The following is a 15,459-nucleotide window of genomic DNA, read 5'->3' on the forward strand; positions in this document are numbered from 1 at the left end:
CTCCAGCCCCCACTCCCCATAAACTTACCTGCATCCAGCTGCTGAGGCTGCTCCTACCACCCTGCTTGGCTGCATGCTGGCTATGTGTGTGTATGTACGCACTTGCACGTGATGCCCCCTGCCTCCAATTGCTATCCCCCTGCTCCCACCAGTGGAGCAGAGCAAAATCCTGGACCCTTGTTCAGATTAAAAAAAACTACCCAGATGGAAACCGGGGAACCCAAAAAGAGGACATGTCTGGGAAAACCCAAACGTACAGAACCCTACTGTAAATACAAGTACTATCCTGCTGCAGTTTTTTTGTGCACAGCAGCATATGTGTAGACACTGCCCCAGCCAGCAGGCAACCCGTGCGCCAAAGCACCCTTGGGCCCTAAACCAGTCATTTTGCAGCACGTGGAACCTGGTCAGAGCAGCCCTGGGCTGGCAGGCTGATCTCCTGGGTCTCCTGCCAGCCTGGGCTGTACTGACTCAGCTCCACTTGCTGTGCACGAATAAACTCCAGAGCAATATACTCTGGGGATCTTTGCTCCCAGGTGCACATTCAAACATCATGCCCGGGAGCAAAAAACTCCAGAGCAATAGGACCCAGTATATTTGTGTGCATTAATCGCATGTGTAGATGTGCCCAGTGTTGAAAATTTGCCTTCAAAGAACAGGAAAAGTAAAGCCAAATGTGGTATTAATTTTGGTTAGAAAATGAATTTAAAACATCCCTGAAAGGTACTATGCAGATGAATTAAGATTTTAAAAATCATTACAGATCTTCTGAATGACAGAAAATGACAATGTTAAATATATGTATAATATGATCATCATACTTGATAATCATATTTGTTCTAGTTTTTCAATTGCTAAACATTGAATAAAAGTATATTGAGGAAATAAAAGCACTGGGTGACCTCAAACAAGTTATTTCACTGGCCTGCTTCTTTCTAGCTTGCATGTTTGGACTATAAGCTCTTTGATGCAGGGACCATCTCTTGCAAAGTATTTGTACCTAATACAGTGGACCCTAATATTATCTGGGTCCGCTAAATGCTACCATAGCCCCAATAGGTACTTTAAAAAAGAACATTAAAAATGTCTGTAAATAAAATGTAGATGCATTGTACAGAAAGTTGAATTTATAGTGGATAATAATCGTCACTAAATCATGTGTGGGAAAAAAAGGAAGGAGAGCTTCTATGTGCTACCATTATATATATATTGTTATCTTTAATTAAAAGACCATATTCTTCCCTTGGCTGAACTAATTCACTCTCCACACACCTCAGTGCTCAGCTGTGAAAGAGATACTAACTGTGTTAAATAAAACATGGCACAGGAAGCAAAAGCCATTGGGTTCTGTGGACTTTGGATCAGATTGTGTGAGAATACGCAAAACTATCTTACATCCTAATGACAGAAAATATTGTAAAGGCAACAAATGATTGAAAGAAACAAGTGCTCTTTTGTAGTCAGTACATTTCATTCCCTGTGGATGTACAGGTATAGACCCTTTACTGTGTTGGCCTGTGCGTGACCCCATGGAGTAACTCTCTGCTTATCATGCATGCTTCATAGACACACTGTTGTATTCATTTGGCAGAAAAAATGGTTCAGTCTAAAGTTTAAAACTACTAAAAGTCTGATAAAAATTATGCAAGATATAAAACATAGTAGTAAGTTTTTATTTGTAGAGTATGAAGAGTGCACACTGCAGTGTGCAAAGTCATAAATAACTGTAATATAAAATCTGTATTGTGGAAAGCCTGATGAGCACTTCTCCACACTAGTAGCTCAGTGCAATAGGTGCACATATAGAATGGACAGCTTGGGCTTTAAACAAATATGAAGACAACATGCTTCCTGACCTAGACAAATAGGACAAATAAAACGTGAAAGCAAGATACACTGGGGGCAGGCTTCATGTGATTTAAGGATGGATTTAAGTGAGCACAGTATCTCTCACAGCTCACAAAAAGAGGGGTTTGTTTCAAGGGTAAGACAGTATAGCATGAAAGAAGGCAAAAGCTGAGATGAAGTCCTTCCCCCTACCCTTCCCCAGTGTTCAGGCACCTGGGCCAGGTGTCTCTATACACTTGGGATCCAGGCCCACAAAGGCCCTGTGGAAGGTAAGCACCTACAACTGTTCTTACAAATAACTGAGGAAGCTTCCGGTTTCCCTTGGTTAGGGTGGTGTGACCCCACTCCTCCAACTTTTTATATAAACTTTTAGTGCTTGGCTTATACCCTAATAGTTAGAGTCTTTGTTCATGGACACCTCCGAACCCAGATTCTTCTGTTTGAGGGTTCAGATCCAGGTCTCTCGCCTCATACTGTCCAAGCACAGGTGGGCAGACCCTACACTCTTTTTGTGCAGACAGGAATGCAAGATTGTGAGGGTTAGATCAAGGTTGATGAGACCACTCCATAGCTGAGTGACTAAAGCAGCAACAAGACTCAGCTATATGGGGAGGTTTCTGGTCTCTGCTTTCAGAATTATTATTTTTTATCTAAATTGTTTAATGAACAATTCATAAACAGTCCTTGAAATAAAGGTAGGAATAGGCGTCAAGTCTGCCTAAGGTACCCACATCCTTTCTGAGGAATCTGGTGTTAAAGGGCTTTCCTCAAAAACCCTAATGACATTTACTGTAGAACTAGGGACCAAACCCAGATCTTCTGAGTCCTAATAAAGTGCCTTAACTATGAGAATTTTTCTCTCCTATCAAGAAGGATTGTAATGTATGCAATTATCTCATGAACACAGTTCAAAGAACAACAACATTCCTCATCACAATTTAACAGCTAAATCTGCTGGCTGTACAGGGACAGTTTTCAAAACATCACAGTGTCAGTGTCACTGTTGAGAAGCTATGAAAAACTAAACTCTTTCATAAGTGTGTCACACTTGTTTTTTTGCAATGCAAAGTGGCTCTGAAGGGGTAAATAAAGCAAAGACCTTTTCAGTATCCAGCTTGGGATAATATATCCATTATCTGCCCTTGCATTCTGGGAAACAGGCTGCAAAATCTTTTTCCAAAGTAGCTTTCAGAGTATTTTTATTCACTTGGGATATCTTTTTTGGCTATGCTTTCCAAAGTAAAGTGAAACCGAGTTGCTGCCTGTGTCTAACTACAAAATCCAGGGAAAAGGAAGAGTTGAAAATACAAACAAGCTAAAGGAAGATAACTATAAAGAATCCACTTCTGGGAACTTCGGCAAGCACAAGTACAAAGGGAAAGTTTAAAAATTAAAGGATGATTAATATATCCTATGGGTTTTGTCTTCTATATTACAAGTATTTTTACCTTGAAGGTTTTTTGTCAAGTCATTGACAAGCAGTAAGGGATGCTTTGTGGTCCAATTTCTACCTCCTGCTTATTAGTCAGGGATTTTCCATTCAACACGCCTATAAAACTGTATAGTCTTCTAAACAAGAAAATTTGCAAGGCTGTTCTTGCGCTAAACAGTCCAGCAGATGTCAGAGAGATTCTGTATTCCACAAAGCAAAAGTCTCTCTCACTGCAGTAGTGCTTTCCTCACTACTTCACTTGAGATCTGTAGTGAGCTGTTAAGTGTCCCAGTACTTTTTCTTCTGCAGTAGTTTTATATTCCAGCTTATATGATGAACAATTAACTCCTATGGAAAATGAAAAGCTGTTTTAAGTCTGAAACTGCTTTAGGCAGGATTGAGGGAGGACACAGAATAAGCACTGCATGAGAACTTGGCACATGAGCCATTTGGTGCTTACCTAAAATTCTGAGGGAATTACGTTGTATTCCAAAGTACAAAATTTGAACCCAGAAAAAAAATTCATTTTCTTTTGAACCAAAATCTGTTTTCAAAATGATAGCTCTTTTCCCAAAAAGGTTTGAAACTGAAGAGTGTAACTATTTCTATGTGAGGTTCACAAGGGGGCTCTGAATCTGTGCTAGTATTGAACTGGTATTCAAGTATCCAATGTACCAGACTGTGGGCACATCTACATGTGGAATTAATGCAATAATGGCTTACTGCGTAGTAAAATACTGCCCAGGAAGCGTTCCCAGTGGGTATGTCTACACACATGCTCCCTTTTAGAAGCAAATCTGCTTCCAGTGGGAGCAGCCTGGTGCAGGACTGCTCCAACCCTGCTCTGGCCCCTGCTTGGCTCCCATGGAAACTGGCAGCTGAGTAGCACCAAGATCAGAGGACTTCCCTGTGGCCCCCTAGTTTTGGGGTTGATGGAGCAAATTTGATCCTGGTCAAGCATCTACACATGCTACTGTGCAGTAAATGTGCAAACGTGTAGACTGTGGTGCTTTACTGCTCAGTAGATTAGTAAGGCATCCCATGTAGTTACACCCTGGGCGCATCTACATGCACGGACTGTGCAGTTGTTACAAGTGCAGTGAAGTGTTACTTTAAATCCCTGTCTTGGGTGTGAATTTGCACCTAGAAGCAAAGGGGAGAAAGTAATATACATTTTGACTATGTGGCTGAGCCAGCACTCTTTCATTATTAGTAGAAAGTTAAAAACTTCTTAAAACATAACATATATGTAAAGGAAAACAATGCATGACCATACTACTAGAGTTGTTAGAGCGAATAATAAAAGAGTGATCTTTACTGCTAGTAATACTTAATTATTGCTTTGCAGCTCTTCCTTGCGTTGTGGGGGAGTGGAGTCACTGGAGTGGTTGCGGAAAGCAGTGTAAACCTAATTTTCGAATGCGTAGGCGCTATGTGCAACAAGAACCTAAGAACGGTGGGGAACCTTGTCCTCCACTAGAGGAGAAGGCTGGCTGCCTGGAATACGTGACTTATGAAGGACAGAACTGCGGACATGATCACGGTAATTTCTCTCTGATTGACCTGCATCACCCTTACAGCTCATGACAGTTAAAAACAGCAGCTATTTATTTGCCACATTGACAATAAAGTTGTAGGTCCAGTCTATAAAATACAAATTAATTTCAGAACCTCATTTTTTACTTTCATGTAATTTTACAGGTACTTGCATTTCAGAAATTATTCAGTTTTTTTATTTGCATTTGTCCATCACAAGAAGCAGAGGTTTCCCCATAAGAGTTTTATTAAATTAAGAATTATAGACAAATTATCTTTTGTTTTCTTGACTGAAGCCTTTCAGAAGTGTTTGTCTAGTTTCCAGTACATTCTGTTAATCATTTATAGTTTGTCAGATATGTATAGAAAGCATTCATTATTTGATTCATTAAAAAAATATTCTGCATGCCCCATAACATACATGTTAGGCAGATCTACATCATGACAAGTGGAATGACATAATTAAGTATTTTTTCATTGAGAAATTAACCAGAAAATAAAATTGGGGAAGTGCTTAGTAAAAATAAAACAAAATAAGCCCATATGCTACATTTCATAAAATATTGCAGCAAGGAAATATGCTTGCTGTTTTTCATAGTAAGGTGATACCATTCTAGTCATGGGCAAGACCTTGTCTTTCAGTTAGTAGATTCCCCCTCAGGCCCGTCCCCCTTGAAGAGTAAAAAGATTAGTTTCCCTCAGCTGTGAAAGCAGCAGTGCATGGATGTACATTTTTTTCCTTCCAAGACTTTTTTCAAGATAGCGTGCAACATGTTTTCCCACAGCCAGGGCCCTTAGAAGGAAAGGGATCGAAACAAAACATGGAGAAAAAATATTCCTACTCTAAGAATACACCCAGAACTCTCTAGGCTAATGTGAAAGCATCCAAGAAATTAGATCCAAAAGGAAAATAGAACTGTGATCCAAGTCACTGAGGGGATTGAACAGATAGAAGGTTCAAAACAAGTAGTCTTGTTCCCATTTGGAAGACCACTCTCTAGAAGTATGAGACAGTACCAATCTTAATAAGATTTTAAAGTGAAAAGTGTATTTAAGAGCATTTTTCAACCTTCCTTTCTGTGTGGTCACTAAAGGCTATGCTATCCCCAAAAAAGCAGATCCAGTGTGCTGGAGATGAGATACCAATCACCTTCAGATGGGACATTAGTGCCTGAATAGGTTCTTGGAGCAGGTGTTGAATGGAATGCACCTCTGTTTGCACCATCTTCTTAATGGAGAATTGGATGCGAAAAAACATCAAAGGGGTTGCTGTAGGAAAACTGGGAGGAAATCTACAGCAAAGCTTTTCTGGGAGATGAAATAGCCCCATTCTTTTAGAGCAACTTGCCCATAGTATAGGCCTAGTTGCCTAGGCATAGGAAAGGCCTAGAGAGCTCCGTCTCCAGTAAGGCCTAGTATGGTCTATTTCCATTAAGTCCTTTGTAAGACTAAGCCTTAGCATTGAAACATCCCCTTCCTGTGTCACTGACAGACAATGGGATTCTTCCAGGGTCCACCAACAAAATGAATTTGCTTGTATCCTTGCAAACAAACTGGGCAGTCAGGAACAGTTATTTGATTGTGTTATTTGATTGTGCGCGCGCACACATAAACAGATGTACACACAAATCTGAGACCCTTTAAAATCTGACCTATAAGGTGACACTGGGTTCATCTACACATGCACTTTACTACGGAGTTGCCTAATTAACGCTGCAGTAAAGCATCACTGTCTATACGTACATCCCTATTGGGGTGCAGTAAATGAATTAACTCTGCTGTAGGATAGTACTGTCCAAGACTATAGTGGAGTTATTTAGTTATTTAGTGCTCTGAAACACATGTGTAGAGACTGTGACTGGCTGGGGCATGAGAGTGCTACAGTGCAGGGGCTGCCTGTTGGCTAGCCCCACACTGTAGCAGCCTCATGCCCTGGCCAGCCCCTCTGCAGCATGTTGAGCCGGGATGGAGCAGCTCTGGGCTGGCAGGCTGACCTCCTGAATTCCCTGCCAGGTGGGACTGCTCCTCCCCAGCTCAATGTGCTGGTTCTGTGTGCGCATGTAAAAACTGCACCCAGGAGTAATCAACTCCAGTAGAAACTGCGCCAGAGTTTATTGCTACATGCTAATTGCGTGTGTGGATGCACCCTGTGTTTATTTAAATACAAGTATGAGGGTATATCCTGCTAATTTGATGATTTACGTGAAACGATTAATAGCTTCAGTCTCTATCATCAACAAAAAAGGAAAAAATCCAACAGTCACACTAGGCAGTTTTTTTTAGGACTGAATAGGCATTACAACCTGTTCCAATTCTTCTTTTAGTCACTAATTTGTTGTGAGTAGATCCCCTGTGTTTCAAATATCTTTGGGCTCAGTAGTCTAGTCACTATTTCCAAATCTTTACAGTATGGTTTCAGAAACAAACTTGTCTGAGCCCTACTTAGGATATGCCAACTTTACAGCCCAGTTAGCCTTGGTCCCCTAATCAGTGCCTCAGCTCTCCTGAACTTGGTTGCATTCCCCAGAGTTCTGCCAAGTTCCACCTGGCTTCTAGTTTAACCCTTCATGGAAAATGTAACAGAAACACACATCTGAGGTTAGCATTTAAGGCTACAGAGTTGCTCCTGCCCAAGTGGCAGCAGATGTTGCTTCCTCCTTTTAAATACAGCTTTCCCACTGGCTAGTGGTACTCTTCTCACCTCACACTGGATTCCTATATCGAGTCTGTCGTCTCAAAGAGATGGGCTGGTAGTTGATTTAGTTAATGGCCTTATACCTAGGGACCTACTTAAATTTGTGATTTCACAGAAACTGAAATCGGGTATTGCTCACGAAATCAAAAACCTTAGTTAAAACAAAATGCTGGCTCCCCAGTGGCAGGAAGCGGGAGGGGTGAGGCTGCAAAGAAGAGCAGCCACAATGATGGTGCCTCCCTTCCCTCCCACCACTGATTAGGAAAAGGCTGTTGGTCATCCAGCTCTGCCCCACTCTACCAATCAGTGGCAAGGGGCAGAGCCACACAATGGACAGCCTTCTTGGCCAAACAGTGGCGAGGGGTGAATTCACTGTGCAAAGGCCACAAAATTAGCTCCATGGGCAACAAGCAGCCTGTAAAAATCCCTTTCACTTGTCATGACCATGGATCTGGGTTTTCCATTTCCCACAGAAAAATGGAGTACGGTCAGAGCTCAAGTCTGCAGCCTGCACCTACCCCAGGTACAGTTCTGGGAGGTGCGGGGCCCCCCATCCCCCTGGGAGTACACATAGCAGTGGGGAGCCAGGGGGCTGCAGACCTAGGTCCGTAGCCCTGGCAGCTGGGTACCCCCTCCAGCAGGGCTGGGAGGTCTGTGAGGAGTGAGGGGCATCAGCAGAGCTAGGGTGCTTTGAATTTTAAGAAAGGATTTTAGGTTTTTCAGCAGAGAATTTGTTATTTTTTGATCAGGGAAAACCAGGATCTCTGATCATGACTTAGGTAAATCCCTACTTATACATTGAGGGGAGGGGGGCAGCATTTTTGGCAGGTGTTACAAATTAGGCCACATACCCTCCCTGAGTGCCACTCCAAGCCCCTTCTCCTAGCTGATCTGCTATGCTGCTTCCTATCCTGTGCTCCAAGCCCAGCTTGCTGCCGTTTTCTGCTTCTTGCCAGTGCTGGATGCCTCCTCCCCAATCTGCCACATGCCACACCAGGAGGCTGCCTGCCCATGCTACTTGTGGCACATGTACCACAAGTTGACCACCTGTACCCTATACAGTGATCACAGTGCTTTCTTAGACAGAGTCCTTTGGTGCAGTGTTTCCCAAACAGTGTGCCACAACACAAAAGTATGTCATCAGAAATTAACAAGTATGCCACAGAATTTTGCCATGGCAAGGTGCTACAATAGGTATGAGGATGGTGTACCACAGAAAAGGTTTATTAATGTAAGTGTGCCTTGGGGTGCAAGAGGTTGGGAAACACTGCTTCAGTAAAACGTCAAATACAGGACAACCAAATGAGCTCAACATTTGAAACAAATGGGGCACATCCCCACGAGTGTGCACATGCATTTTCCTGGTGACACATAGCAGTGGCATATAGTTGTGCCATTGATACTTGCCCACAGGGAATGCTCCAGCATGCATGCTTTGGCATGTGGCAGATTGCCCCAGGTAGGGTAGGGGAGGCTGGGGCCAGCAGCAGCAACAGCAATCTGGGCTTGCAGAGCCTGGCCAGTAGCCAGAATGTGGCTCTAGCTGGCCAAGCTCAGTTTCAGGTGGCACATACTGCAGCCATGTGTGCTGCCCCATTTCTTGGGAAATCTCAGTATCTAAAAAAACCCCACAAAAAAACAACAACAAGAAAAAGAGGGTCCAATATCTATTTTTGGCTCCGTGCTACAAATATGCAGCATGGAGATCCTTATCATGTATAGTTTGTGCGCATGTTCCCGCTCATCTGGATGTGTCCATGAAGTCTACAATTTGACCTAAGAATCCTACAGTTTCACAAGCTGCACAATTTCTAAGGCAGTTCCTCACAGATCTACAGCAGGGAAAAGTGAAAATATTTGATGGAGCTGTATCCATTTTCAAATAAACCAGTGAGCTCAGTCTGACCCTTTTCATGAGCTGCCATTTTGCTCAGACACACCTACACACTAAGTTGTAGCTCTATTTTGTTTTACTGTTCTCTCATAGAATTTATGGTTTTAATAATAGACCTATTATTTTCTCCCAGTTCCTGCTTTCATAACAACCTTTGAATACAGTAAGGAGAGAAAAAGACGAGCAGCATCTCCTCTATGGTCTTCAGACACAGAAGAATCCAGGTAATTTAATTAGCAAATGAATTTGGGCATCTTGTTTAGTTTTTGATTACATAGTAAAACCTTAACTTGCAGTAATTTAAGGGTAGCATATATCCCCAAGACATTTGTCTACTGCTTTTTCTTCCGAGGGCATTATTATTTTTTGGGTCAGTTGAGGTCTACTTTTGATTTTTTGTTTTGGTTTCCTAACAGTCCTGATATAGACATTTATTGAGATCATGGAAATTTTAGTGTGGCTGCCTTTAAAAAGAAAGGTTAAAATAAAAAGTAAAATAAATCTGTAATGATGAGAAGCCTGAGAAGTTAAACATAGTTCTCTGCATAAACAAGATGGATAGAATACTACTACTCCCAGGGGCTGCTTGGTTCAAAGTGATGGCAGTAGCAGTGAAATACATGGCTCAGATCTCCGAAATTAGTTATTTAATTTGTATTAGCCTTGCAGCATGTCTTAAGGCTTTATCCTGTACTGTTTTCACTGGGCCGCTAACCCAATAAGTATACCAAAAACATTTAGACATACAAAACATTTTCTTATATTGTTAACAGACTGCCAAAAGGAGTAATTGAGAAATGCGTTCATCTACTTGAAGGATATAGGTTATAGCTATGTTAGTCCAGAGGCAAAGGCATTCAAAACTCTTGAGGAAGAAGTAATAGCTTTTATTAGGCCAACTAGATAGTTGTAACATTTTTTGTTTGTTTGCAAGCTTTCAGGCTTTAACACCCTTTTTCAGGCAAAGAAGTCAAAGATTGTACAAGATTGACTTCATGCCCTGAAGAAGGCAGTTTGAGACCAAAAGCTTGCAAAAATAAATAAATAAAAAAATAAAATTAATTTGCAACTATCTAGTTGGTCTAATAAAAGATATTGCCTCTTGCTCAAGAGTTTTGGATGCCTTCATCTACTTGACTATTTCAACATAATTTAAAGCAGAGCATAATCAGAAATTGAGATAAAATACAGAAGCTAGAAGTGAGCACAGAGTACAGTAAATTGGTTGTTGTTTAGCAGATGTGTTAAGTAATTGGTGACTCTTAGAAGATGCTTATTATAGCTAACAACTGCATCATCACAGTACTTTTTGTGGATGTAGAAGATACGAACCACACTTAAGCATACATGACTAACGCTAGTTAAATTCATACTGTATTTTATCTCTCTGTAAGCAGCTATTGTGTGGAATTTAAAACTGAGTCACTCTCTCACCACTGTACTCTGGAGAATCGTCCTTATGCTCGGTGGATGCAGTATATAAGAGAAGGGTACACAGTATGTGTAGCTTGCCAACCTCCAGCTATGCAAAGTGGCAATCATCGTTGTTCTGGAGATGGCCTTAATGCTGATGGGTAAGACACAGGAGTTCTCTGTTCTAACCAGTTTCTCTAAAATTAATAACTAACATAGGGATGGAATTCTGATTTCAGGATCTCAACCTATACAACTTTGATAACTATCGAAGGATACTGATACAAGCGGTTAAAATGTAATAGTTACTTCCACATTATTCTGTATCTATACAAGCATAGCAAAATTGCTCCAGTTTTCATCTGTCTTCATCCAGGGTCAAAGTTGGGGTGACTTAGTTAGACACTATCAAACCACGCAGATGTAACATTTAGATCTGAACAGCAATTCCCTTCCCCCACCCCTCCTTCCCAACTTCTTTTAAAGGAGCTAAAGGTAAATGTGTGCACACCCTCATTTGCCTTCTACTTAGAGACAATGTAAGAATTGTCAGCATTAAGACAATGGTTGCGTAAAAAAATATGAATAAAAAGCAAAAATAGACCAGCTTGCAGCTACTTGAAGAATGAGACCTCTCCATTTTAATCTGACCCAGAAAGAACACCTTTGTTCCATTTTCAAATTTTATCTGAGGCTACACAATAGAGTTTGTTTTATTTACAGTAGCTGGAAAAGCCAATGTTAATAATTAACCCGTTCAGTAAGTGCATATTAGGACTTTTTGTGGACAAATATCCTTGGTGTCACAAAACCAAATTTAGTGGGTTGATAGCTTTATTTTTATCTATGAAGGAAGGAATGGAGCTGCTTCCTTTAAGGCTCCTTTGTGAAGCTGCATCTACATGTGCTATTCATTGAAAGTCGGCTTACTGCTCAGTAACAATACTGTGCAGTAAGCCTACCCAGAAGCATGTTTACACATGCTCCCTTTTGGGAGCAGATTTGCTCCCAGTGAGAGCAAACCGGCACAGGGCTGCTCCTGCCCTGCTCTGCCTTTCTGCAGCAGCCAGGGGGAGGTCCAGGCTCCCCCTGTGCTGGCAAGTGGCATAGTACCATTTCTAGTAGGCACCAGGCCAGGAGAGCTCTGCCAACAGCAGCAGCTGTCTCCTGGCGCTGTTCACATTGGGAGGGGACCACTTTAGTAAGGCAGAGCTCTCCTGGCCCCGTGCTCAGCCAGACACAAAGCTGTCAGCAAGCTCCATGCCTGGTGGGGCTTCAGTGCTCAGCAGGCAGTTGCTGGGAGCTGTCCAGGTAGGGGGAAAGGGTTGGATTCCCAGCCCTCACCAGTCCCCAAGAGCAGCTCTGTGCCGCGCCAAGCTGGCTGCTCCGGGGAGTGGGCAGGAGTTGGGAATCTAGCCCTCACCTGTCCCATACAGCTGGCTGCTCTGGGGAGCAGGTAGCTGAGCAGCACCAGTATCAAGGACAGAGTAATCCCTGTCCCCTGTGGCCCCCATTGGCTAGGCTGACTGGGAGCAAGTTTACTCCTGGTCAACATCTACGCACGTGTTACTGCACAGTATCTACTGCGTAGTTAGTTTACTACCCATATTTACAGTTGGTAGCTAATGGTGCTGTAGATTAATTTACTGAGTAGTAAGTGTGAGCATGCGTAGACGGTGATGCTTTACTGTGAAGTAGACCAATCTACTGCACAGTAAAGGCATCTTGTGTAGACACACCCACAGGTTTCTACATGACTCCTTCAAACAGCATACACTTAATAGGGTAACCAGAACAACGACTCTGAAATAAGATGTTAGGTATTTGGAATCACTTTTAGTCAAACATGTGTTTAGCATACATTAGCTTATATCAATGCCTAAACACTCCAAAAAGCTTACAGTATAAGAATAGAAGATGCATTATGGAAGCTAGGCAAATAAATAAAATCTAAACAAGGCTGACATGCTACCAAGTACTTTTATTTCATATGAAATCTTATAGCTATATTTCTATTTACAATTTAAATAAATTACTGAAAAACCTACTTGGTTATTTATCAATCATTTACTGTGTTATGTTTCAGAAATAAAGTTCTCCACTGGCAAGCAGTTGGCAATCCGCAGTGCCAAGGAACATGGAAGAAAGTGCGGCAAGTGGAGGAGTGTTCCTGTCCTGGTGTGCATAGTTTTATTTTTACATAAAAAATAATTTGTTTATAATAAAGAACATTTGTGAATGTTAAAAACCAATGTAACACTCTGAAACCAAAAATTAAAAACTACACTTTTCTGCTGTATTTGCTGAACTTGGAACAAGAAAGACTTTGGGAGATATTCCGATTTGTGCCTTGACCCTCGTTCGTATATAGGAATTAACATGAAATTTTCTACTTCTGAATGTATTAGCTTCCATTTCTCTCTTTTGTAATTAAAGACTGAATTCTTCCAACTGGAGCAATTTCACTTCTTAACAACTTAATTCCTTGCAGGACAATCTTGTAGGAGTTGCAGTAAGAGCGGCATCACCACATGTCCTGGTTTGGCCACAACGCACAGAATTTAGTCACCTGGTCCCAGACAGTTGGTCAAAAAAGTCCCAGGCCAGCATCTGGTTGGGAGGTGGTGCAGCATGGTGCACCAGGCAGGCAACACCACTTTTGTGCAGGAAAAAGGATGTGCCATGTGTGGGTGGGTTGGCACCTACTCCAGCCCACCCATTTTGCTCCCACACAGGAGCAGTGGTGCCTGCTCAGGACCTGCCTGGCACACCATGCTGCTCCACCTCCCCACTGGACTCTGGCCTAGGACTTTTGATCAACTGGCCAGGACCAGACTACAGAATCCTGGACTGTCCTAGCTAAACTGGGACACATGTCACCAGGCTGCCTTTTTCTATCAAGTACTTTCACCATAACAGTTCTAGTAGATTACAGTGGACAGGATAGAGGCTAAATTACATCTCCAATCAAATCCTGTATCCCTTTAATAGAAAAACAAAATCTAAACAGACCTTACTGAATGTAACTATTTCGGGAAGGTGAATAAACACTTTTTGTAGTCCTCTTCTTCAATACACACAAACATCTTTGTGATAGTGTAAAACTACTTGTTATGCATGGGGAAAAAAAAAACCTCAAGGACTTCAAGAAACAACTCAAAGAGGGGATTTTTCTGGCAAAGAGTCCTAAACCAAGCTCCTACAAAGTCAAATTATTAAACCAGCTTTTCTGACAAGTCTAAAGACAGATTAATTACAGAAGTAGTTATTTGCTATAGTAAACTAACAGCCTGTCAGACACTGAGTTCTTCCAAGATCAGAAGACAGAACAAGCATATTAAGACCCTGTCCACACTAGCATAGTAATATTTTTTTTTAAAGTACTTTTTACTTTACTATTAGTTTCTCTGTTAGGGCCTGGCTATGTAAGTGATCAGCAGGGATCCTAGTTCTCTCCGATTTAAAAAAAATCCCCAATTTTTAGTTCAAGTAACCCCAAATCCACATTTTCCTGCAATTTAAATGAAACACCACTAACATATAGATAAATAAATATATAGCAATGTTTCATTTTAATCATGGAAAACATGGATTTGGGGTTATTTAAAAAAAAAAAATCCCCAATTTTTCGTTAAAAAAGTAACCTCAAATCCATGTTTTCCATGATTAAAATGAAACATTGCTATATATTTATTTATCTATATGTTAGTGGTGTTTCATTTAAATCACAGAAAAATGTGGATTTGGGGTTACCTCATTTAACTAAAAATTGGGGATTTTTTTTTTTTTTTTTAAATCAGAGAGAACTAGGATTCCTGGTGATCAATTTGTTGTCACTGGATTTATGATACAGATACCTTGTTCCAGGACCCAAAGCCTCAGATCAACCATGACCTCTCCATTTGATAATAGGCAAATTTTATTGATACACAGTGATAGCAGATAAGCATAATGCGAACAATTCTATATCTACCAGTCCCAGGGTTCACAGAATCAAGGTACATTTGACTAGTATGCAAGCTTCACTCTGAGGTTCTTTCTTGAATGTCAGATGGCAGCAGGCTGGAGGTTGAAGGTTGAGGCTTACCCCCCACCCCGCCGGCAGAGTGGGCGAGATGGGCTGGTGATGTGTCCTCAGACCCTGGTGGCCTCGGGTTCCCTTCTCAGGGACTTTTCAAATCCCTCCTTTTGTATTTTTTCCCCCCTTCTGATAACTCTTTACCTCTGGGCATCATTGATCAGTTTCCCTGTGGTAGTCACACTGTCCACGTTCTGTCCTGTCAGCATATTCCTTTATTTTGCAAACCTATCACATACACGCATCCTAATTTGGGTTTTACCAGTTTCTTCTAATTTGGTCTATCTACCAAAACTGGAAATGCCCAGGGTCCTGCAGTTAGGCACTGTGAACTGGTGCCACCTTATCTCATGTTATGGAACAGTATGGTATGTCTTAAATTTCCCAGCCTGCGTCTGCTTGCCTGCATCAGACGAAGTAGACCTTGAAAAACGCTGTCACAAACAGGCTTTTAGAAATCAATTAACTTTTGCTCTTATCCTAGACCATTGTTCTAATGCAATAACTATTTTACGTACAAGACAATTTCCAAAAGCAAACCTCTAAATATCATTTTCTAGCCA

The 15,459-nt window shown here is 41.5% G+C and overlaps 1 protein-coding gene across 2 annotated transcripts in view; it reads left to right on the forward strand.

Annotated features, from left to right (window-relative positions):
- SBSPON (somatomedin B and thrombospondin type 1 domain containing) overlaps positions 1 to 13,394 on the forward strand; it is a 17,969-nt gene extending 4,575 nt beyond the window's left edge. Inside the window, exons 2-5 of one of the 2 annotated variants that reach the window (XM_025200210.1) lie at positions 4,629 to 4,823; positions 9,539 to 9,629; positions 10,800 to 10,979; positions 12,905 to 13,394. In XM_025200210.1, coding sequence (XP_025055995.1) covers positions 4,629 to 4,823; positions 9,539 to 9,629; positions 10,800 to 10,979; positions 12,905 to 13,022 — 584 coding nt within the window. In that variant the 3' untranslated portion in view covers positions 13,023 to 13,394. The remainder of the gene's footprint in view (positions 1 to 4,628; positions 4,824 to 9,538; positions 9,630 to 10,799; positions 10,980 to 12,904) is intronic. The other variant, XM_025200217.1, reaches the window with a different exon arrangement.
- Positions 13,395 to 15,459: the final 2,065 nt, after the last annotated feature.

Source organism: Alligator sinensis, unplaced genomic scaffold (assembly GCF_000455745.1).
Source record: "Alligator sinensis unplaced genomic scaffold, ASM45574v1 scaffold71_1, whole genome shotgun sequence".
NCBI lineage: Eukaryota > Metazoa > Chordata > Crocodylia > Alligatoridae > Alligator > Alligator sinensis.